The sequence below is a fragment of the Osmerus eperlanus genome, chromosome 7 (assembly GCF_963692335.1).
Source record: "Osmerus eperlanus chromosome 7, fOsmEpe2.1, whole genome shotgun sequence".
Taxonomy (NCBI): Eukaryota; Metazoa; Chordata; class Actinopteri; order Osmeriformes; family Osmeridae; genus Osmerus; species Osmerus eperlanus.
The window spans coordinates 16,629,497-16,650,716 of NC_085024.1; the positions used below are offsets into that span (position 1 = coordinate 16,629,497).

The 21,220-nt window shown below is 43.9% G+C and overlaps 3 protein-coding genes and 1 long non-coding RNA gene across 6 annotated transcripts in view; 1 reads left to right on the plus strand and 3 right to left on the minus strand.

Moving 5' to 3' along the window:
• Positions 1-1,756, minus strand: part of nek11 (NIMA-related kinase 11) — a 21,361-nt gene extending 19,605 nt beyond the window's left edge. Inside the window, 4 exon segments of the mRNA XM_062466200.1 lie at positions 5-181; positions 271-381; positions 384-620; positions 1,055-1,756. Of these exon segments, the coding sequence (XP_062322184.1) occupies positions 5-181; positions 271-381; positions 384-620; positions 1,055-1,124 (595 nt within the window). The 5' untranslated portion in view covers positions 1,125-1,756.
• A 317-nt stretch (positions 1,757-2,073) lies between these two features.
• hjv (hemojuvelin BMP co-receptor) lies at positions 2,074-7,078 on the minus strand. 3 transcript variants are annotated; one of them, XM_062465300.1, is made up of 5 exons: positions 6,859-7,078; positions 4,389-4,506; positions 4,025-4,157; positions 3,289-3,782; positions 2,074-3,104 (listed from the first exon to the last, which is right to left on the minus strand). In XM_062465300.1, the coding sequence occupies exons 3-5, from the start codon at positions 4,110-4,112 to the stop codon at positions 2,442-2,444; spliced, it is 1,245 nt and encodes a 414-aa protein (XP_062321284.1). In that variant the 5' UTR covers positions 4,113-4,157; positions 4,389-4,506; positions 6,859-7,078; the 3' UTR covers positions 2,074-2,441. The 3 variants fall into 3 exon arrangements, with proteins under 3 accessions (XP_062321284.1, XP_062321283.1, XP_062321285.1); XM_062465299.1 differs by having other exon boundaries at positions 4,025-4,161; XM_062465301.1 differs by lacking the exon at positions 6,859-7,078 and adding an exon at positions 4,872-5,087 and having other exon boundaries at positions 4,025-4,161.
• Positions 7,079-8,736: 1,658 nt separating this feature from the next.
• LOC134023305 (uncharacterized) lies at positions 8,737-10,090 on the plus strand. The gene is made up of 2 exons (XR_009930761.1): positions 8,737-8,929; positions 9,104-10,090. It is a non-coding gene; the product is annotated as an uncharacterized LOC134023305 (long non-coding RNA).
• Positions 10,091-10,201: 111 nt separating this feature from the next.
• thbs3a (thrombospondin 3a) lies at positions 10,202-20,138 on the minus strand. The gene is made up of 23 exons (XM_062465295.1): positions 19,854-20,138; positions 18,696-18,902; positions 18,235-18,488; positions 17,844-17,946; positions 17,588-17,614; positions 17,344-17,426; positions 17,166-17,217; positions 16,766-16,914; positions 16,489-16,629; positions 16,291-16,365; positions 15,908-16,066; positions 15,545-15,655; positions 15,171-15,278; positions 14,866-15,025; positions 14,591-14,709; positions 14,372-14,424; positions 13,974-14,155; positions 13,685-13,863; positions 13,430-13,478; positions 12,993-13,189; positions 12,579-12,751; positions 11,167-11,306; positions 10,202-10,998 (listed from the first exon to the last, which is right to left on the minus strand). The coding sequence occupies exons 1-23, from the start codon at positions 19,945-19,947 to the stop codon at positions 10,937-10,939; spliced, it is 2,877 nt and encodes a 958-aa protein (XP_062321279.1). The 5' UTR covers positions 19,948-20,138; the 3' UTR covers positions 10,202-10,936.
• Between the last annotated feature and the right edge of the window lie 1,082 nt (positions 20,139-21,220).

The following is a 21,220-nucleotide window of genomic DNA, read 5'->3' on the forward strand; positions in this document are numbered from 1 at the left end:
AGAAAAACAGGACTCAAGGTTAGGGTGGGACCTGTCGCCGGTAGAATGTTGTTGTTGTGGTACCAGGTGTTCTTCAGGTTGTTGAAGATGCAGGGTGAAGATGATGTGCAGCTCAGGGTGACTGTCTCATTAGAGGCTCTGTCATCACTAGCTGTCACCTTCAATTTAATGTTGTCAATTTCTACAGGAAATAATACACCTCTCTGTTAACATGCTGTCTTCATATTGAATATTAGATGAGGATCAGATGTAAAGGCAAAACATACTCACCTATGACTTCGATGTATACTCCTGATCGACCTGTGATTGCATTTGTTGGATCTGTTACAAATCTGAACCTATATGTGTTGGAATCTGTTATGTTTATATTCTCAATCTGTAAGTACAGTTGTTCTTTTTGTCACCAATATATTTAAAACCTGGATGATTAGTGCTGGAGCCACTGTCGTAAAATTTTGGAGTGGGATCCTGGCATATCAAATGGTTTATGCACCAGATAACCCTAACTGGATGATATATTTCAGGGTACTTGTAACTGCAGGGGATGGTAACAGTAGATCCTTTGAATGCACAGATTTGATCTGGATAATTCACTTCCCAACCTTCGTCCCCCCAAACACCTGTAAAATATCAAAGTATTGATCACAGCTACCGCACAAAATGTAATTTTGATTCATTCTTATTATTTTTTCTTTTTTTTTGCAGTCAATGTCACATTCAGTGTGTACATTATAAAAATTATTTGGTGGGTTATATTTTATATATAAACTAACATTGCAGGGCACACATCCATTACCGGTATTTAAAATGGGTAAAGTGATACAGTATTTTCAGAAAACCGTGATATGATCACAACCACCCAGCAAAAACTGTACCGGTAGTTCTCTAGTTGTGTAAAAATATAACCAACAGAAATATTTTATGCTTTCAAACTATTTTCCAGTAGACAGTGTTGGATTGATCTTATCTGTGTTATTGTAAGTGTGTTCAGACGTACCTTCGTTAGTATAGTATAGTATTGTACAGTATAGTATAGTATGTCTTCCGTACTTACCAGTCAGGAGGAGTAGAACCAAGATCCAGAGGTTCTGTCTGTCCCTGGACCCCACTGGTATTGTTCTCATGGCACTCTTTTCCTTCTACCTATTCTCTTCTCTCTACCTTCTCCTCTTCTCTCTACTTTTTCTCTACTTTTTCTACCAAGTCTATCTACCCTTTCTACTCTTCTCTCTATCTCTCTGCCTGTCCTCTTCTCTCTCCACCCTACCCTTCTTCTCAATATCCAGTATCAGCAGAAAGAATCACAGGGTTAATGCAAAAAAAGACGAATATAGGAAGTGGTTGAAAAACACGGAAATGTTAAATTGTTCTACTATTTCTCACTTTCAGAGTTCCTTTTTAACTAAGCTTTTTCCAGGAACAGTTTTTCGGCCGAAGGACACCCAAAGCAACTCTTTGCAGATTTTCACTTTCTGCAAAACCTACGACTTTGTCCCTTCCCTGCACTTTGTATTTGTTTGATGTGTAGTTTAACCATCTAGCATGAAACTACAATCACTGGTCAATGTTCCACTTAATATACATTGTTGTTTCTGTTGTAACGTACTAGGCACTGCACTTTACTAAGTAGGCCTACTAGCCTACTATAATTGAGATGGCATTGTAAGACTAGAGTGGTTGAGGAATTGAGATGTTATTGTTGCATTGTAGTACTATTATTTTTGTTCACCATATGTTAATCAGCTAGCGACTGTAATCAAGATGTTATTATTGTTATTTATACTTAAGCAATTGATATGTCATTGTTTCACTGTAGTACACTGTATCATTCAATATTATTCAGTAGGCCTACACATTATTGATTATTCTTGTTCACCGTGCCTGTTAGCTGAGATGTGGTTACTTTGCGATAAGTAAATACAGACTTATTCCACTGAAATACTGTAGAACTATGCCTTGCGGATCCTTGATCTTCTCCTGTACTTTCTACATGCACTATTTGCACGTTACTTCAGATAAAAGCGTCAGCTAAATAAGTAAAATGTAAAATGTAAACATTTAAATAACTGGCTGATATTGAGCCATAACAAACATGCCACTATCTATTTTTTAACAAATATAGATACAGAGACTGCATTCAACAACAGTTTAAATCCGAGACATCACACAGACACAACACACAATAACTTATATAGACATTAGTAATGACAAGGTTCCCACAGATTCCACTGTAGTATGCTGTTTACATTAAATAAAGTACAACACTGAATTGCAGGAAAATGAAGTTGAAAATGCTAGAATGTACTTTTGCAAAAAATATAAATACAATACTCAACACTCCTTTATCAACAGGTGTTATCTGTCTGTATTCCCTGAAGGGTGAACGCAGGCCTGAGATTCTTAGATCTCCCCAGACTTTTCTACCCCTTCAACACTAGCATTTACACAGACCCCCCCCCCCATAGTGTGGCGGTCCATTGTACCAGTAGTGTCACAGCCAGGACCACAGACAGAGACGATGTGAGTCTGTCCCCTGTCGCAGTGACTGGCAACAGATGCACCTTCTCAGGGTCCATGATCATTCCCCGGGCGTCCTCTAGGGCGGCGACAGAGGCCATGCTGGAGTTGAGGTCCCCTGTGGCCAGGAGGTCAAACAGGCAGGCCTGGTAGTAAACATCCTTGGCTGGAAGCAGGGCCGCACAATGTGCTGGGCCGACTATGGAGGGTTTGGCGGAGGAGAGGGAGGAGGAGGACAAGGACAGGTAAGAGGCTAAAGTCTCCAGTCGCTGTGATGCCGGGCATCCCCACACACAGAGTTGCAGGTCCTGCTCGGGCGTGAAGGCGTCGGCGATGGCGCGCGGCGTGCGTACGGACAGACCCAGCGAGCGGCCGCTCTGACGCACCACCAGGACGGTGGCGATGTGGGCGGCGGCAATCTCAGCATGGCGCCCGGGGCTCTGGGAGCGTACACTCAGGCTATGCTGGCCACGCCTCTCGCCGCTGGTCACCGAGCCATCCACGAAGGCTGCTGGAACGTTGTCCAGCTCAGCCTGGTAGATCTGCTGCTCGATACACTGGCGCCAGTTCTTGAAGATGATGGTTATCTGTAGGGACCAGTAGGTATTTAAGCTATGGGTGGTTCTATAGAGTACCTAACTTTTGGCTCCACCAGATCTTCAGTGGTTTAAGCCTCATTGATTTGACCAGATGATGTTTTGATAGTCTAGTAATGCTTATGAAAAGATCATGGACACAACTGAGTGACAACAGAGCGTGAGGACGACCCACCTTTGTCAGGGTTGACGCGTGGCCCCCTTCTGTCATGGGTGCACTGGTGGCCTGCACATAGAGGTATTCATTGTCTATTAACGGCCAGGCTCCTTGCACTGCACAAGTCTGGAACTCATCTCGAAACGTTCGCACATGAGGGTCCCCAAACACCCCACAGTGGACATACTCTGGAGCCCGACCTTCACGCTGTAAAAAGCCCTTCTCGTAGAGACAGGCATCTCCAGAGATGGGGGCTTGGGGCAGGGGCCTCGGCTGGGCGGTGGGCCCCTCTCTGGGGCAGCGATACTGTATGAGGAGGTCCTCGATGCCCTGCACAGCTGAGTGGTAGACCAGGTCTCCACGGCAGGCCCTAGCACTGCGCCGGGTGCATTGGGCGAAAGAACGCAGGGCGCTGCAGTAATCCGCATTCCTGGCCCCCTCCCTGCTGCCCCCGCCCCCCGTAGCGGCCACAAACTCAGAGTTGCACCTGAGAATGCGGCAGGATGCCTGAACTGAGGGCACAGGGAAGGCAGTCTCACAACATATCATCCACTTATAAAAATGATAAACATTAACAGATATATTAACTTCATCATCCCACAATCACTTGAAGGTCAGCATCAGTAAGGACACAAATACAAGTGCAAATCAAGATACTATGTATGTCTGATGTTAAAGCTAGCACCCGCTTCATTCACATAGTTTTCACTTACAATTAGTACAGCGAAAAAAAAGCATGAAAGACAAAAACTACCTTGAAGGCAGCCTAGGTAAGCCAGCAGTAATGCTACTGCAATTCGTCTCCATGACAGCCATGTGTAGTCCATCCAGAGGGTTCCCATCCACTCCCAGCCTCTCAAGGCTGCTTATCACACCCAGCACACGATATGCCTTCCAGACATACAAAATACATTTAAATATCAGAGAATATCCTTAGAAATCACTGATCAGATCTGATTGGTAACATCTGAGTAGAGAAAAATATGCTCTTATCTATCCATTCATGTCAGACCAAAACTTACTTTAGGTAAGGGGGGGGGGGGGTAAATTAGTTTCACAAGTGATCATAACAAACAAAACATCATACTCTGTAATACACATATTATTTGAGCCAGTACCTTCGTTCCAAGGATGCTAACTGTGAGATCGTGAGGGGGGCCAGGGAATCTTTAGAGGAGCCATTAACAGCGATTTTACATGGTCCACTTTCAGCTTGGCCAATAACAAGTGGACCACCTGTTAACAAACAGTTTATTAGTCAGCAGAACAGTTACAATAGTTTACTCCATAAACTAACTCTACTTGGTAAAGACTATTCTTGTTCATTTGATCTTTGTCAAAAAGTTATTTATTGTACAAAACTTATTGTAGTATAGTAACACATCACTGATAAGTATGTAGACTTGCTTGTCCTCTGAGCTTCATGCTACATGTTTACTCAGAACTTACAGTTCATTGGCCTTGTATCTGTCATGGCAAAATGCAGTTCATTTTGTTAAGGAATTCTGTAACAGGACAAATCCTCATCCCAAAACAAGAAAATTACTTAGCTAGACCACAAGTATTTCACAAAGTTCACAATCGTTTTGAGTTGCATTTACCTTGTTACCTTGTCAAGAAAAACTGCGCATTAAAGCCACATAGCCACAACAAAACTCAAAATGTGGACTCTTCTCCCTTCTCTGTTTGCCCGTAGTTAACAGAAAGTAAACAAGGAGTGTATGAACTGAAACCTCAACATGTCTCTCTGTGAGGTCTAACTATTTCTCTATTTGGGTAGAAATGAACTGTTGTATTTCAAATATTGCCTGTGTGTCTGTCTGTTAGGGGTAAGTGCGCTGGTGGAGATAGTGTGTTTATGTGTGTGTGGGCTGAGGGAGGTAGTGTGTATGTGTGTGCTGGAGGGGTCAGTGTGAGTGTGTGTGTCGGGTGGGGTGGGGTAGCAAGTGTGTTTGTGTGTGTGTTTTGAGGGGGGGAGGTAGTGTGTGTACAGTATGTGTGCGTCCGAGAGGGGTAGTTACAGGAGTGGCGGGGGCAGAAATAGAGCTGTCTAAATATACTCCCTGCTGACCTCTATACACTGTGTCCCTTCCCTATGTAGAAATATCAGGGCAGAGGGGGAGGAAGAGCAGGAAGGAGGAAGAGCAGGGAATGGGGGGAAGGGGGAGGGAGGAGGGAGGAGGAAGAGCAGGGGGCTAGGGGGAGAAGAGCAGGGTGGGCAGGGAGATAGGAAGAGCAGGGGGCAAGGGGGAGAAGAGCAGGGTGGGCAGGGAGATAGGAAGAGCAGGGGGGTGGGCGGGGGGGCGAGCAGCAGGTGTGCCAATGGCTGCTTGGACATTCACAGAATGGAAGAGAGAGAGCTAGGCAGGACAGGATGATTTACCATTTACACTTCAAATAAATCCTCATTTAGATAGCCTTTTAACAGACTTTTTTTCTTGTATAGGCCCTGGCCTTATTCTCGTTAGTTGTTGCTAGGCCCAGGCCTCATTTACGTTCATTTTTGTTAGAGCCGTCCAAGTATGAGGCTTTGTTTGTTCAGATGATAAATTAGCTACTGGGTGTTCATCAACACTGACAGTCATCTGCAAATTAAACACAAACCTGGTACTTTCTGAGGCAACAAAACCTTAACCCTCACCTGACCCTAACATGAACAACATGCCCCCCCATACACATGCACACTATTCCAAACACACACTACCCCTCCCCCCTCCACACACACACATAACTTACACCACCCCTCCAAACACACACACCCTTCCTCCCCCTACACACACTACCCCGTACACCCCCACACAGTACCTCCTACATATCCCGCTCCCCCCCACACACACACTTACCCTTACATCCCACCCCTACAGACCCCACATTACCCCAACACGCCCACCCACACACACTTAGACTACACTGCCAAAAATGGACACTGCTGACCCACTGCTGACTCATGACATCACCATGGAGATAAGGTGGGGAGTGGGGATACGTGGGTCAGGTATGTTTCTGTCAAAGCCTTGTATGATATCAATGAGGTGACATGTCAACACCAACACACAGAAGGAGATATGGTTTTCTGTCAATCCTCAAGTTCTGAAAGGGACATTCTTTCACAAAATCAAAATCACAGAACAGTGTGTGTCATTCTGAAGTGTGCTGTCTTTTCTCTTAGAATATACTTTGCGGTTTTCTTGTCTATCTACCCTATCTAATCTGCTGTTGGTCAGGGGTTATCAGCACAGAACAGATAGTTGTTTTGAAACTCCTAAATAATTCTGGAATTTTTGATCAGATTCTGTCATGTTGAACAAGTTATTATAAGGCTCCTATTTGACATTAGTTTCCCCCCAAAATACTAGGTGATATGAAGCATTTATGGCTTAGGCCTGCATATACTCTAGAGCAAGACTATTAAAAAAAATACTTTCAGATGAACGATGAACCATTGCTTTCAATATGAATGGCCATTATTAATTATGGTTATTTTGACGTGAACCAATGTTCTAAAATGTTCGAGAGAGAATTTAGAGGGAGATACACTATATCGACCATGCACAATCTACAGGAAAGTGAATTGTCGCCCAGACTCACCTTTAGGAAGTTATGCAGAGACACGACACTCCCTCCACACTGCTGTACCACCAGTCCTATAGTGCTCCCGACAACGACTCCCCGTCTAAGCAGTTCCTCTGGAAGCCCCTTTTAGGCTACTTCCTATCTTGTTGTCTGTTCACAAACTAGTGCGATTTTTGTGTTGTTCCACGAGTGCTAAATAAATCACACGCAATGAACACCTGCTGTCCCCGCAACAACTGCCCGCTGTGCACACACACTTCCAACTAAGCATCGGGGGCTATTTAAAACTATTACAGCGGACATGGCAACCTGTTCTATTTGCAACCTGTTGTTGCTGGAATGGTTTCGTATAGAATTATTATTTCTGGTAATTTGATGAACATCCAGATCTGCGTCCAATACAGGATAGGCCCCTACGTGGTTTGTTCTTCAATGAAGGAAAAAGAGAACATGCAGACATTTCTCATTTCTATATTTGGAATATAGAATTATAGAAGGTAGTGTCACTTGATTGCCAATCAATAAAAATACTAAGTTAAAGTAATGGTTTCAAAATGTATCAGATGCTAATATATCCTCAGTAAGTTGGACATTTTTATGGAGAATGCATTCAGTGTGCCCCCCTCCCTGCGTTGACAGGACTGCAGTGCCAAAGTTTCCACAACAGGTGGAAGTGAAGTTTCAAGACACACCAATACCCTCATCGCGATGCTATTCAGAATCGCACCCATAAAAACTAGAATGCAAGTGTAACTACAGGCTACAAAAAATAACTGTTTGGCAATAGCAATAAGTAAATAAAGAGTAATCTAATTTCTCGTGTGAAAACAGTTGCCACTGTACTTTGAATATCATGGGAGCTCGCGATATGAATGAGTACATTAACTGAGTTGTAAACTATGGGCAATAAGGGATTGCTGTTCAGAACAATTATAGGCTAAATTCAGGGGCGAGTATGCTACTCCAACAATTATGTGAGGTGCAGCCTGGGTTAGGCGGACGTGTTTTCTCAACTGAAGAGAATGTCCGAAGTTATAGCCCTTAAGAGGGGCAACTCCATGCCTCAGTGAGCATTGCCTAGTGGCCTTTGTTTGGTGTGTAGAGGCGGGGCCCGCAGCCCATGCCCTGGCTATGTTGAGCGCGAGGTCCATTGTGAGGGACACTAGGAAAAGGCAAGAAATCCTGTAACTATCTTGGACGTTAGATTTGGTTGGAAAATGGATAGGAAATCTCCCGTGGACATACTAACAGCCTTAAGCATGAAAACTGCAACTATTTTGGCAGTTGTAATAGGTTTATTGTCTAATTGTGTATTTATCTTCAATAGAACGCTTCAAATAAAACACAAGGTAAGTGCACTTTAAACGTTTTATTTTTTATTGTGTTCTGAAAGTTACCGTCAATTGGACGTCCTTCACATCTTCTATGTGTGTAATGTATGTGTCATTAGAAGAACAAATATGACACAGTATTTGATTTTAACTTAAATTACTTGTTCCATCATATATGAAATCTATTTTTCCTCAAAGTAAAACGTAACCTATTAGTTTTGTTACACAGATTCCCTAGGTCGCTTGGAGACCTGTTGCTGTGGTTACTGTATGAGCATGTTGTTAGATTATTCATTGGATCCGTGTTTGTTAAGCAGTATACGTGTGTTTGTGTGTGCGTTTGTGTGTGCGTGTGAAAGAGAGAGAGAAAGCTTGAGTGCAGCAGGGTGTGTGTGTGTGAGTGTACATGTATGTATGTGTGTGTGTGTGTGTATGTGCGAGGGCTGGCCTTAGAATGGATGCAGAGGTACTAAACTGGTCGAAGAATATGGCAACAGATTATATATTATGATATTTTATTTTATTAAGTAATTGAGTTTCTGGTATGTACCAGAGGGAACCATCGAATATCAACAGAAGCAGATATATGTGGGAGGATACAGAACTTTCCTGGACCTCTCCCATGGCCAGGCAGGTATGGGATGGGGTGCACTGTTGTACGATGCCCTCCCAATATTGCACTCGTCCCGGCCTCCCAGACCTTGGGGACTCCACCACCTGGGTCTTCCTGTTAGCTGTGGATGGAGTAGGCTACTGTAAGTATAAAAGTATAAAAACAGGGAAATAAATTGCTCTTGAGTTTAACTTTAATATTAGTATTAGTACACCGTGTAGTAGTAGTATTAAAAACTGGTGCAAACCAAAAGACGTGCTCTAAAAGTAACATTATAGTTCCATACTGTTTCATAATCCATACCGTTGAAATGCAGGACTTTACCAAGCTCTTATGCAGAAGAACAGAATTCCTTCGACTGAGAGCTAAATAGGAGTATACAAATGGACTCATGTCACTGGACACCAAGGGAATTCATTCAGTAGGGTTAGAACCCCTCTGCTCCTGCACTGTCCCCTCCTGACCACTGGCTGGCTGCCACCGGAGAGTACAATGCCAATTCCACTAGAGCTGGGTTCCAATTTGATCACTCCTTCCTTTCCCTCTGGTCCTGGTAAAAGTAACCAACACGTTGTAATAGTGGACTGCACAGCAACACTTCTCATACAAGACAACTGCCTGCATTGGCACATTATTAGGAGCATCTGTTCTCTCTGAGGAAACATAAGTGTACAGCAAGGAAGCACATTTTCAGATTGGAATCCAGCCAGTGTTGTCCATGATGTGCAATGTGCTATGAGAACAGGGGTCAATAACTGCACATCTATTCACCAACACAAGCTGTGACCTCTTTGCTTCATTGAGGGGATCCAAAGACACTGCTCACAGCAGGGAAGTTGGACTTCAAATATGTCACCGTATATTTCATGCCTCATTGGTGTACTTTGCTGCCGTCTGTACATTTAAATGTGAGCTTGAGAGACATATAGAAAACAGATATTCGGAATAGTTTTATTATGCAGGCCTTTAACAATATTGATTAACCAGCACAGGAATACACTAAATACATTCTTACATTCTTTAGCATAGACAGGTGCATTGATCTTCCTGTGTGACAGTGTTGTACAATCATTTTGGCTAAAATGAGGTTTAGGGTTCGAATCCAAGGCTCTTTTAAATATAATGTGAGAGCAAAGTGGGCCATCCCATAGAAATAAGATAACGAGCATGTACACAGGGCCAATTTGCACGGATACAGACACATTTCTGTCTTGCCAGACAGTATAGTAATGTAGTCTGTCTCTTGCATGTTGGGGTGTTCACTGGTTCATGCAATGGCCGAGACATAAAGTTTTTAAATTTACCTTCTTTGTTTTGGTCGTTTTTGAGGAAAGATTGAAAAAGCATAAGAGCTTGCTTTATAATACAAATACAACAAATTATTTTAAATAAGGACATATTTTCAATAGAGTAAAAAAAACAATTTATTTTATGACAAATCTTTATTGAGTTGAAACTATTACATACTATATTCCAATAGCAAATACCAAAACAGTTTATAACCACAGGTAAGAATGTACAGTATTTACTGACTTACATACAGCTTTTGGCACTGAAGTTATGATATAAACAAAATAGCAGTCCAAAAGAAGACTTTTTCAGCTTGTGTCATCAGGATATATAGCAGGATCTACTCATTCATATTCTAGTTCTGACCTGAAACCACTTTTCTGTAACAGTCAAACTCAATAGTTAATTGTTGTCATTCGTTCAACCTTCATTTATTCATGAATGTATAGCCATATGACTAGATTTGACGAATTTGTAGTGGGAACATATAATTCAGATGTTCAAGTCTCCTAATGGTACTGCTTTAACACTGACATGAGCTTAGCACATGAACTGTGGCATGCATTTGTATTGTCCAAAGTTTTTGGACAAAAACAGTAGCACTCACCAGTGACCCAGCATCAATACCTTCAATCATATATTGTAGTTCAACAGGTCTTTCGTCTGTGGACTTTGTGATGTCATGTATTTTATAGTTTGTTGTTCCAAATGTTGTAAACTGTTACTGTGACTTCAGTTCAAATGTGAATGCAGACCCACACACACACAAACAACAAAGGTCATCCTTCAGTATGGAGAGGGTATGTGTGGGCACATATGAAGACAGTGCTGGGAAGTTTCTCAAACATCCACACAGTCTTTAGACCTTGAAGTGCATGAGGACCTGTTTGCGGTATGGATTGAAGTCATCTGGAACAGTGTCTAATAAACCAACAAAAAACGGTGTTAAATATGAATGTAGTTGATTAGCAATATTTCCAAAACCCCATATATATCACCTATGTAAGTAACTGGTATGCAACAATAGAGTGAATACTGGACACAAACATAGAATTGGAAATGTATTAAAATGGTTGACAGTCGACATACCATTGCAGCGGTAGCGCAGATTGGACCAGATTATGTTTTCCTGGGAGAAACAGAAGACACCTAGCCTCCCACCCCTCATGGAGGTATCAATGACCACACCGGAGTCAGCCACCATCTCAGTGCCTTCGTACAGCTTCACCCTGGGACAGGAACACAGACAGGCGCACAAATTGACCTTAGGCAGAGGGTTGAGATGCCGTTCATTTGTGTCCTGACAATAAACATGGCGAAGGACTAATCTTAAACCAGAGAGCAGCGTTTTGGCTGGGGTGGGGGGATAATGGGGGTGGAGGGGGAGGAGAGAGGCAGCTTCTGTCCTAACCGCTGCCTCGAGTGGAGCACGCTGCAGAGGTCCTTTTCCCTCTCACTGGCTCTCCCACAGCATACAAAGCAGGTGTCTTTCAGTTTCTGTCTGAAAAAAGCCTCCTTGCCTCCACAAAGACCTGGCACTTGCTTCCCCTCTCTCTCCCCCTCTCATTATCTTTCTTCCTCTCTCTGTCCCACTGAGACCCCTCCCTCCATCCCTACCTACTCAAACAACCCCCTTCCTTCTGCCTAGCTACTTACTAATGGGCTGAAAACGTAAGGGTTTGGAGAGATGTGTCATAGCAGGTGGTTACTCAAAAGGAATAGAACAGCAGCTGCTTTTGTCAAATTTCCAGCTTATACTCAGAGGAGCAAGAAATATATTAAAGCATTTGCAAAGTTTTTATCAGGTACATAAAAATGATTGAACACAATTTTTGAATAACTATACGTGAAGTCTTCAACTATTGTCTGTAATATACACAGTAAGCCTCAGCCATAAATCAGACTATATTTTGGCAGTAGTTATAACATGTTATATCTAAATCTAACTATTGACTACTTCAGTCACTCCTTTTGTCAAGTCCTTTTTAGTTTTTTGGGATCTCTTTCATACCTTTCAACTTCATACCCCCTCTGTCCCTCTCTCTCTCTCTCTCTCTCAGACCTCCCACTCTCTACAGTAGCTTCCTCTGCATCTGCATATGAACAGGCATCGCAGCAAATTCTTGCCCAGGATTTGGTTGACATAGCAACAGGGACAATAGACGGCCTAGGGAGGTCTCTCTGTAAAAGTCACAAAGAAGTTTAGGAGGGAAAAATATGGAGTAAAAAATACAGTCACAAAATCTACCCCAGTTCATCCAACTGCCACCAGCTTTCTTTTTTTGTGATCAAGGAAACAGAAATCTCTTCAACTGTGATCACGGCTACAAACACCAAACTTTTTTGGCATCAAAATGTAAAACTCCACTTGTAAATTCAAAATATAAATTTGAAAGAACTTAGAGATATATATTACATTATATATAACACACATAATAAGCCTTGAAACCCCTTTACTACTAAAGTGGTTCTCTGTGGCTGTTTATGGTGGATTCTCTCACCTGATGTAGCCCACCTGCGGTCGGTGGCTGATCTTCCAGCGGTAGGAAGTCTTGTCCCTCCAGCCCACATTGCGGGGGTCCTGCCACAGCAGCTTCACCTCCCCGGGGGTGTCACCTGTGTGCCACAGGGAGTTACGCAGGTACTCCCCCGGCCCTGTGCTCGACTTCACAGCCTGTGAAGATGGCCCAATGGAAGATGGTGGTGTGTGTTGTTTGGAAGAAAGGAGAGGGGTGGAGGGAAATATGGACAGAAATATAAAAGTGACATTATTGGGTCACATTTCTTGTGAATCTCAATCTGTGGGACTCAATCTACAGGTCCAATATATCACAAATAACAGCTTATCAGTTGTAAAACAACACTAACAACAATGTAGATGCAATGTTCTGGCCGTGACTCCTTGGCCATCTTACCTTCAGCTGTAGCCCAGGCTGGGCCATGGCCCTGAAGGGCGTGGCCTGCCAGTAGGTCTGCTCTGTCTGCTTCCACATGACCACATAGAAGGAGGAGGAGTCTTGGTAGCCGAAGATGAAGCCCGCGTAGTCGTCGTCTGTCACTGTGTTGACGTGGAACGTCCCCTCAAAGTCCACACCATTGAATGCTGTGTAGCCTGAAAAGTCAAGTGGTTAGGTGCGGACGTGTTGTAGATGTGGAGATGTTAGTTGTGGAATAATTAAGTGTTGAGGTGTTAGGTGTGGAGTGGTTAGGTGTTGAGGTGTTAGGTGTGGAGTGGTTAGGTGTGGAGTGGTTAGGTGCATTCAAAGTTCAGTTAGTTCCAGGCAGCCCTTGTTTAAAATTAACTGTAGTTGGTTGTAGATGTAAATCAGAAGTGATATATAGTGAAACCTACCCACAGCCAGCCCAGGGTCACTGTTCATTGTCTGGACAATCTCCATTCCCTGTAATGATACCATGATTCCCAGTATTAAGTAGCTAAAACTGTACATTCTGACTGTTATGAAACAGTTGCTGATACTGTACTTTTTTTTAACTTACTGAGGCATAAAAATATCTGTGATCTCAACAAACAGTCAACAATCCTCTTACCTTTTGTAAATATGACTCCCCCAGCACACAACACTTTTAACATCAAGTCAAAGGTCACCTGATTGAGCACCACCCAGTTGGGGTCGATCTGAGCGTCTCCCTCTGGGTCCAGAATGACCGTCTGATAGGCTCGGAAGTCCGTCAGCGTGACCTCTGAGCTCTCTGGACACACGTCCATCACATCCATGACGGAATCGTTGTCAAAGTCGTTCACACACACATCGCCAACCCCGTTACCTTGGAGAAGCAGACAACGTTACGTCAACACTGCATCCATACTATCAACTATATGTAATATATGGAAACTATACGAATCATCTATGTATAGTAACCGTGGAAACGGTTACCATCTGAATCTTTCTGGTTGGGATTGGTAATGAGTCGGCAGTTATCTGCCACATCCAGGATGCCATCGTTATCGTCGTCGTCGTCACAGTCGTCTCCGAGGCCATCGTTGTCTGAGTCCAACTGGGAGCTGTTGGGGATCTCTGGACAGTTGTCCCTGGTGTCCTGGTGGCCGTCCCCATCCCTGGAAGCACAGAGCGGAGTGGGTGAATAAGGGAATTCACCTTTACGATGAGGTTTAAACATGGTTTGAACTGCCATGGAACACTGTCCTACTTATACAATAGGATACTACCTGAGAATTACAATAAAGTATTACCTAGGGATGAACAACACACATCGTTACACAGTCAGAATATGGCAGTCAGAGAGGGGGTGTTTGTGTGTATGTCACACTTACGTGTCTTGGTTAGTGTCACACACATCTCCAACCAGGTCGTTGTCAATGTCCGTCTAGATGGAGGGAAAACATAATTTTGAGAGACAGTGAAGGGCCTGAATGTCGTACAGTACATTGCAGAACCATGGTGCCCTAACTGTTAACCATATTCCTGTAATCCCAACCATGGTCCTATTTATGTCATTGTACTGTGGTTGTGTAGATAAGCCGTGCCCTAACCTGCATGGGGTTGCTTGTCTCAGGGCAGCTGTCACAGGCATCCCCAACCCCGTCCCCGTCTCTGTCTGTCTGCATTGGGTTGGGGACTTTGGGACAATTGTCCAGCACATTGGGTACACCTGAAACACAGAAAAAAGAGCTATGATCACACGCTCACACATTTGCACCACGTACAAGATCAGTCAGAATTCGACCAATCAGAGGCAGAGAGCGAAAGAGAAGGAGGGAAGTGTGTGTGTGTTTGTGAGTGTGCATGTACAAACGTTACAACTCACCATCCCCATCTATGTCATTGTCACAGGCATCCCCCTGTCCATTGGTGTCAGTGTCTTTCTGGTCAATGTTGGGGACATTGGGACAGTTGTCACATGCATCACCGAATGAGTCTGTGTCTGAGTTCTGCTGGTCTTTGTTGGGCATCAGTCTGCAGTTATCCTGAGTGGCACAACCACATGTTTAAAACACATGACACACACACATGCCTTGCTACACACACATACACTGTCCTATACACACACATGCCTTGATACACACACATACACTGTCCTATACACACACATGCCTTGCTACACACACACACCTCCACATTCTTGATCCCATCCCCATCAGCATCCTCATCACACTGGTCTCCAATCCCATCGTTGTCTGCATCTTCCTGTCCTGAGTTGGGCGTGTATATACAGTTATCCTAGTGGAGAAATCAACTTCAATTAAACTTCCATATTGCCACACCATGACACCACTGTTTCTTAGATATTACTATGGGCAGCAATCAGGAGCTATACAATTAACTCAGAAAGTATTTTCATATTAGGAACTTGTTAAGACCTTAACACTGGAAAATAAAAGCACAGTATCACAAACATCTTAATTTGAGCAACAATGTAAATCATCCATTGCCAATAAACCTCACAACCCAACAAAGGGTTTTACTTGTTCAGAGGATCCATGTACCTGTTTGCAGTGCTTGTCGTTGTCCATGCAGGGCAGGGAGCGGTCAGGGTATCCATCTATGTCCGTGTCCACGCCACACGTGTTTCCATTACCAGCCCAGCCCACGTTGCACTGCAGGACAGGCAGGGAAAGTATAAGGATCACGCACACCAAGTTAGGGTTAGATCACCCTGCAAATGTGGACTTGTGGACAAATCATGTGGACAAAACATTTCCCCAACAATTCATTTGAAAAAGGAAACCACATAATATTTGATTCAATATCAGAATGTAATAAAAATATTTGTTTGTTTTTATTTATAGTGGTTATCTGGTAAAGAGACAGCAATCGCTAGTCTCGAATGCTCCAGGGTTAGGACCCACCGCACAGGACACCTCTCCATTCCTCTCAATGATGCAGTGGGCGTTAGCGTCGCAGGGGTTGAAGCTCAGGGAGGCGCATGACTTGGTTTGCTTGGAGACACAGCCTGCCGTCTGGTTACCTAGATAGCCCGCCTTACAGCCCCCACACTGATATGATCCCTAGGAAGGAGGGAGGGAAGAAGAGGGGAGAGAGGAGAGACGAGTGGAGAGGATGTGAGGTGAGGAGACATAACAAAGTGCAGAGGAAGGGGGTAAACTGAGGGAAACCATGTGGGAAACAGTTCTCTGGTTTCCACACTAGAGGTCACTGTCAGATTTGCATAGAATGACACCAAATACTGTTCAAAAAATACATTTCAAGAAGATAAAAGATATATACGTACGATCGTGTTGGTACATATTGAGTTTGGTACACAGGCATCAGCCACCTCCATACATTCATCAATGTCAGCGCACTCCTGTGCATGAAATCAAGGCAAAGGGTAAGAGAGAGCTTGAAATAGAAAATAAGGAGAAAGAGAGAGGGGGAGAGGGGGGGGGAAGAGAAAAACTAGAAAGTGTGTGTACTTGCATGTGTTTACCTGCTTGTGATTCTTGGCATACTCAAGTCCAACTCCAATAAGAGGGGGTCCCCAGAGTCCAGGAGGGCAGGGCTCACAGGAAAAACCTTGAGCTGTGTTGATACATGCCCCCACAGAGTAACAGGGCTGGGCCACAGCGCACTGGGGGAGAGGAGAGACATGGGAAAATAGTTGTTGTTGTAGTGTGATTGTTGTAGTTACCTCAGTGTGGTTAATACATTATTACACCGCTAGATGACAGCAGTCTGATAGCAGTGCTATTATTATGGTACTATACCTCGTCGATGTCCTGGCAGTGGGTACCGTTTCCCATCATGCCCTCTGGGCAGGGCCCACAGCGGTACCCAGGGGACTCAAAGGTCTCCATGCAACTCACACCTTTGTAGCAGGGGCTGGGTGAGCATCTGGAGCGAGGCTCATGGAAGCCTGCAGACACACATACAGACACACACGCACGCACACACACACACACACACACACACACACACACACACACAGGGACAGACACACAAACATACAGTGACAGACACACATACACACACATACGTACAGGGACACACACATACATGCAAGCACGCACCCAAAGGCACAAACACACACATGCACACAAACAAAAGCATATCAAACTGCAATGTGGTTTACAGATTTTAGACTTATAGGGCTGAATGCTCACTCACCACATACTTGGCATTCCAAAATGGTGTTCCTGATCAAGGACATTTCCTTCACCTGGGGAACAGAAGAAAGAAGCACCTTGTCATTCATGTCAACGCACTCATCCACACACACATGCAAGCACACACATACAAATGCATGCTGTACATGTAATTAGGCACACACACAAACAGCCCTCACTTGCTCTCTGATGTCTTCTCGTAGCTCCCCTAGAATCTGGTTGAAAATGATCAGCTGTCCAATCAGAGCCTTGGTGTGGTCACCTGATAATCCACAAAATAAAAAGCATTCAGGATGGAACCACTCTTTCCAATGCAATTCAGATATTGTAGGAAGGATAGCTTAGTAAGGAAAATGCATGGTTGTAAAATTGTTTGAAGGACATTGAATGGTTATGGCATCTTCAGTCTGTGGAAACACTCACCCAAAATGGAGTTCACTTCCACACCAACTGTTGGAAGCATAGTTGAGAGTCATTATCAACTGCAAAATCAGCTTGATCTAGTACTCTGTCAGTAGTTTTTCTACAAATACATTCATAAATATATCCACAGTGTCTGACCTTAAACTGAAGAACACACAACCCATCAAGTTTAGCATTCTCATTTCAAAGATCTGCTGATGCAATATCAAAGAAGTGTGATGTCGTCATGGCAACACAATTGCGTTTGTGCACCTACCAGTGTTGTAGGCTGAGGAGTCTACCTGGAAAGGACAGTCAATCAGAGTGCCTGCTTTGGCCACAGTGCCCCCTAGTGCCACTTTGAGGGACTCGACTGCACCCTGGAAGCAAGAGGTGTACACCATCAACTCTCTTTTCCAGTAAAATTAGAACAGGTAAGATTTCAGTGCAAAGAAAATCAATTATAATACTGAATCATCAAGGAAAATAATAAACGATGAACAAGGACAGACCCATCGCCTGTACATTTTTAGACCCCTCCATAAGAGGATCTACACTATGCAATACTTTTTATTCACATTCTCTACGTCACATCAATGATCCCTCTTACACTTTGACAGGAATGGGAGAATAGCTTGTGATTCTAGAATTCAACTCTGCTCACTCACCTGTACCCTAGCGTAAGCCTTGTAGCCATTCCTTATCTCCACCATCTCTGCCTCGGCAGGGAGAGCGACCAATGGTGGAAGACCTTGGCTGGAGTCGGCCAATCGGCAGTTTACGTAAAGCTCCAGGTGTAGGTGGTCCCTGCGTAGCCCTCCCACACGCAGGATGATAGAGTGCGTTCGACCGTAAGCCAGGTTGGCATTCTGGAGGTTGACAGTGTGGATTTTGCCGTCCTCCCTAACATACCTAACCAAGGCTGATAAATAGAAGGGAATGGGGAGAGTGGGGGAGAACAAGCGACGTGGGGGAGAATCGGGAAGAATCAGGGAGAGTGAGCAGACAGACATAGGGTCAGATTTCCAGACATAGATTCGGACGACTTGAGAACTGGAGAATCATGTCGAGAGGAAGAACTTCCACATCCCCAGCAGCTTCCTTAGGGAAGGTGTTTGATAATAAGTACCTTTGTTGATCTTGCCCATCATAGCCAGCTCTAGGTATTTCTTATTGTCTTGTTTGTTGTAGATGCCCAGCAGCACGCCTCCGAGCTTGGCTGGCAGGTAGAAAGTGGACACGATGTAGATGTCACTGAGCGTGCTCAGAGCCCGCCCCACCTTCTCCACCGCTGCAACATTCTGCTTGTGGTCCTGCAGACTCAGCATGTCAATGACTGATTGAGACAGGGAGTGGGGATGGTAGATAGATAAAGAGAGTGGGGAAAAGGGAAGGTTAACACAGGGAAGGTTAACACAGCTTTCTCCTTCTTCGCCTCCTGCACCTCCTCGTTCGATTTTCTTCCCCCTCCCCTGATTCTTGCAGTACATGTTCACAAACATAGGACAATGAGGTTTGGCAGTAGACATTCAGTTTGTCAAAAGCAAACTCTGAGAACTCAAAGGGTGAGGGAATGAGGAAGGGAGGGAGGGAGGAAGGGAGGGAGGGATGTAGGGAGGAAGGGAGGAAGGAGAGGGGTAAGGAGAAGGCTGGGAAAAGGAGTGGAAAGTCAGCCATGTACAAAAGTACTTGGCTTTAAACTTGTTGCTGTTGAAGTCACAAGGGATATAAGCTGAGAACAGCTACACGGACAGCGACTTTGGAAGTTCAACAATCCTGTCGTCGGTTTTTCAGTAAAAGAACCTGGAGGTTAACAGTTGCAAAGAGTAGGTCGTCTCCACCTATACTGCCATGAGATAGGTTTGAACAATCAGTTGGATGAAAGTCACATGAATTTCTAGTACAGTGCTTGCAAGTAAGCAAAACCAATCGGTAAGGTGGGGGAATAAAGTATAAGGTTTTAAAACAAAATAGAAAGTATAGCCTATATGGGGAAGCAGATGTTAATAACAACGGTGCGCTCGGTCATGCGACACGTGCATTGTGGTTTTACGCACAGTATTACATGAATATGTCATGGTGAAATACTAAGTACTATTACGCAGAATAGTTTTAACAAAAACATGTATGTAAACTTGAAGATGTATCTAACAAGCAATTATCAATCCTAGAGCTATGGGTGTATACAAAGTATCTACAGTTCCAAAAAAGGCTTTGAAAATAAAGGGCATACACATAATTATTGTCTAGAACAACTTAATCAAAGTGGATAGCTCCTTTCCGTTACCTTGCATATCCTGTTTATCCACTGGCTCACATAATGCCACGAATAGAAATATGGATGCAGCCAGGAACGTTGGCACCGTGCGTCTTGTACCCATGTCCCAAGATAGGCTGCGTGCAGGTTTTACAGGGTTAACAACAGTATTTTTATGGCCAACCACTGATAATCCACCTTGTTGATGATGAGGATGATGATTGTTCAAACTTTATTCCAAGTATAGAAAAAAGGGTCTAGATGAACTGACCGCCTGTTACAAATGAGCCGATACAAAGTCGACTGGTTTATGGGGCGCGCGCTTCTGCCTAGTATCTCGTTTGCGCCGCGTGGATGTGACAGTGAACGCGCGAGTTGGTCCGCCTGCTTGTGACCTGCCTGAGACCTGCGAGTAGTCCCTGAGCGATAGCCTACTAAATAGCAGCCATATAGACTAAACTTACATATATATAAAATAGACTATGTAAGACTTTCGTGATTGTGAACAACTTTAATCAATTTGAGGACTTCAGACTCAAAGGGGGTCGTCTTAAGGACACTTTTGTTCGCTTGATTATGTTGCAGTCTATGACAAAACAACACAATTCAGCATAAAAGGTAATTAGTGGGAAAGCCAGATAGGCCTATCTTAATGCACTCTTAGTTCATCTGATTGCGTCGCAGGGGAACACAACACGGACATTTCCCTAACTTTAGGCTTCAGCCCTCCCCTTGTTCCTTTCACCAACTGGAAACTGTTTGTTTCTGATTACCCACCAGTTGCCGTGGCAACTTGCGTTTAACAGCAGGTGATGGAGGAAATATTTTTTATTGGACTAGGAGAATTGAAATGTAGGCTAAGTCTGTGAGCCACATTTCACAATGAACAACGCCACCTTATTGAACATCCACGCGTATACATGTTCGGTTGTTTCCAATGTTTCATATTTTCCTGATTGGGAAATGTAAGCAAACGTCAAACAATGGAATTCTTAAGCTGGTCTTTACAATTTTTCCGCTGTTCAAGATTCAACTAGATCCAACTATTAAGCACTTTTCAGGCGTGTTGTCTTGATCCATGGAAAAAGAGGGCTATACACTACAAGCATATTTTCCCACTCCGGGAATTCTTTCCCAGATACTTTTTCAGGGTCATTAAACTTGGCCCCAGGAGATTTCATTGAAAGCAAAGGAGTTACTTTGACTCGTGGTGCAGACGTTTTTGGTGATTTCTCAAAGCGTGTGAGAGGGGGCAGAATATTTTCCACACACACACACACACCAAAACCTGAGTGAACAGGAGCCAAAGTGAGATTCCTTGTAGGTGGCGTCATGTGCAGCTGTCTCCGGGGTCTTGGTCATAGGAACGAAACGAGGTATCAGGGAAGGGCGGGGTT

Excerpts from the sequence above, each read along its gene's own strand:
- hjv (XM_062465300.1), bottom strand. The coding sequence starts at position 4,112 with ATGGGAACCCTCTGGATGGACTACACATGGCTGTCATGGAGACGAATT. Across the intron at positions 3,783-4,024 it reads TTACCTAGGCTGCCTTCAAG|TTCAGGCATCCTGCCGCATT; the intron begins GTAGTTTTTGTC and ends CTGTGCCCTCAG. Across the intron at positions 3,105-3,288 it reads ACGCGTCAACCCTGACAAAG|ATAACCATCATCTTCAAGAA; the intron begins GTGGGTCGTCCT and ends TGGTCCCTACAG.
- thbs3a (XM_062465295.1), bottom strand. The coding sequence starts at position 19,947 with ATGGGTACAAGACGCACGGTGCCAACGTTCCTGGCTGCATCCATATTT. Across the intron at positions 15,656-15,907 it reads ATGGAGAGGTGTCCTGTGCG|TGCAACGTGGGCTGGGCTGG; the intron begins GTGGGTCCTAAC and ends CCTGTCCTGCAG. Across the intron at positions 15,026-15,170 it reads ATGGGATCAAGAATGTGGAG|GATAACTGCAGACTGATGCC; the intron begins GTGTGTGTGTGT and ends TGTGCCACTCAG.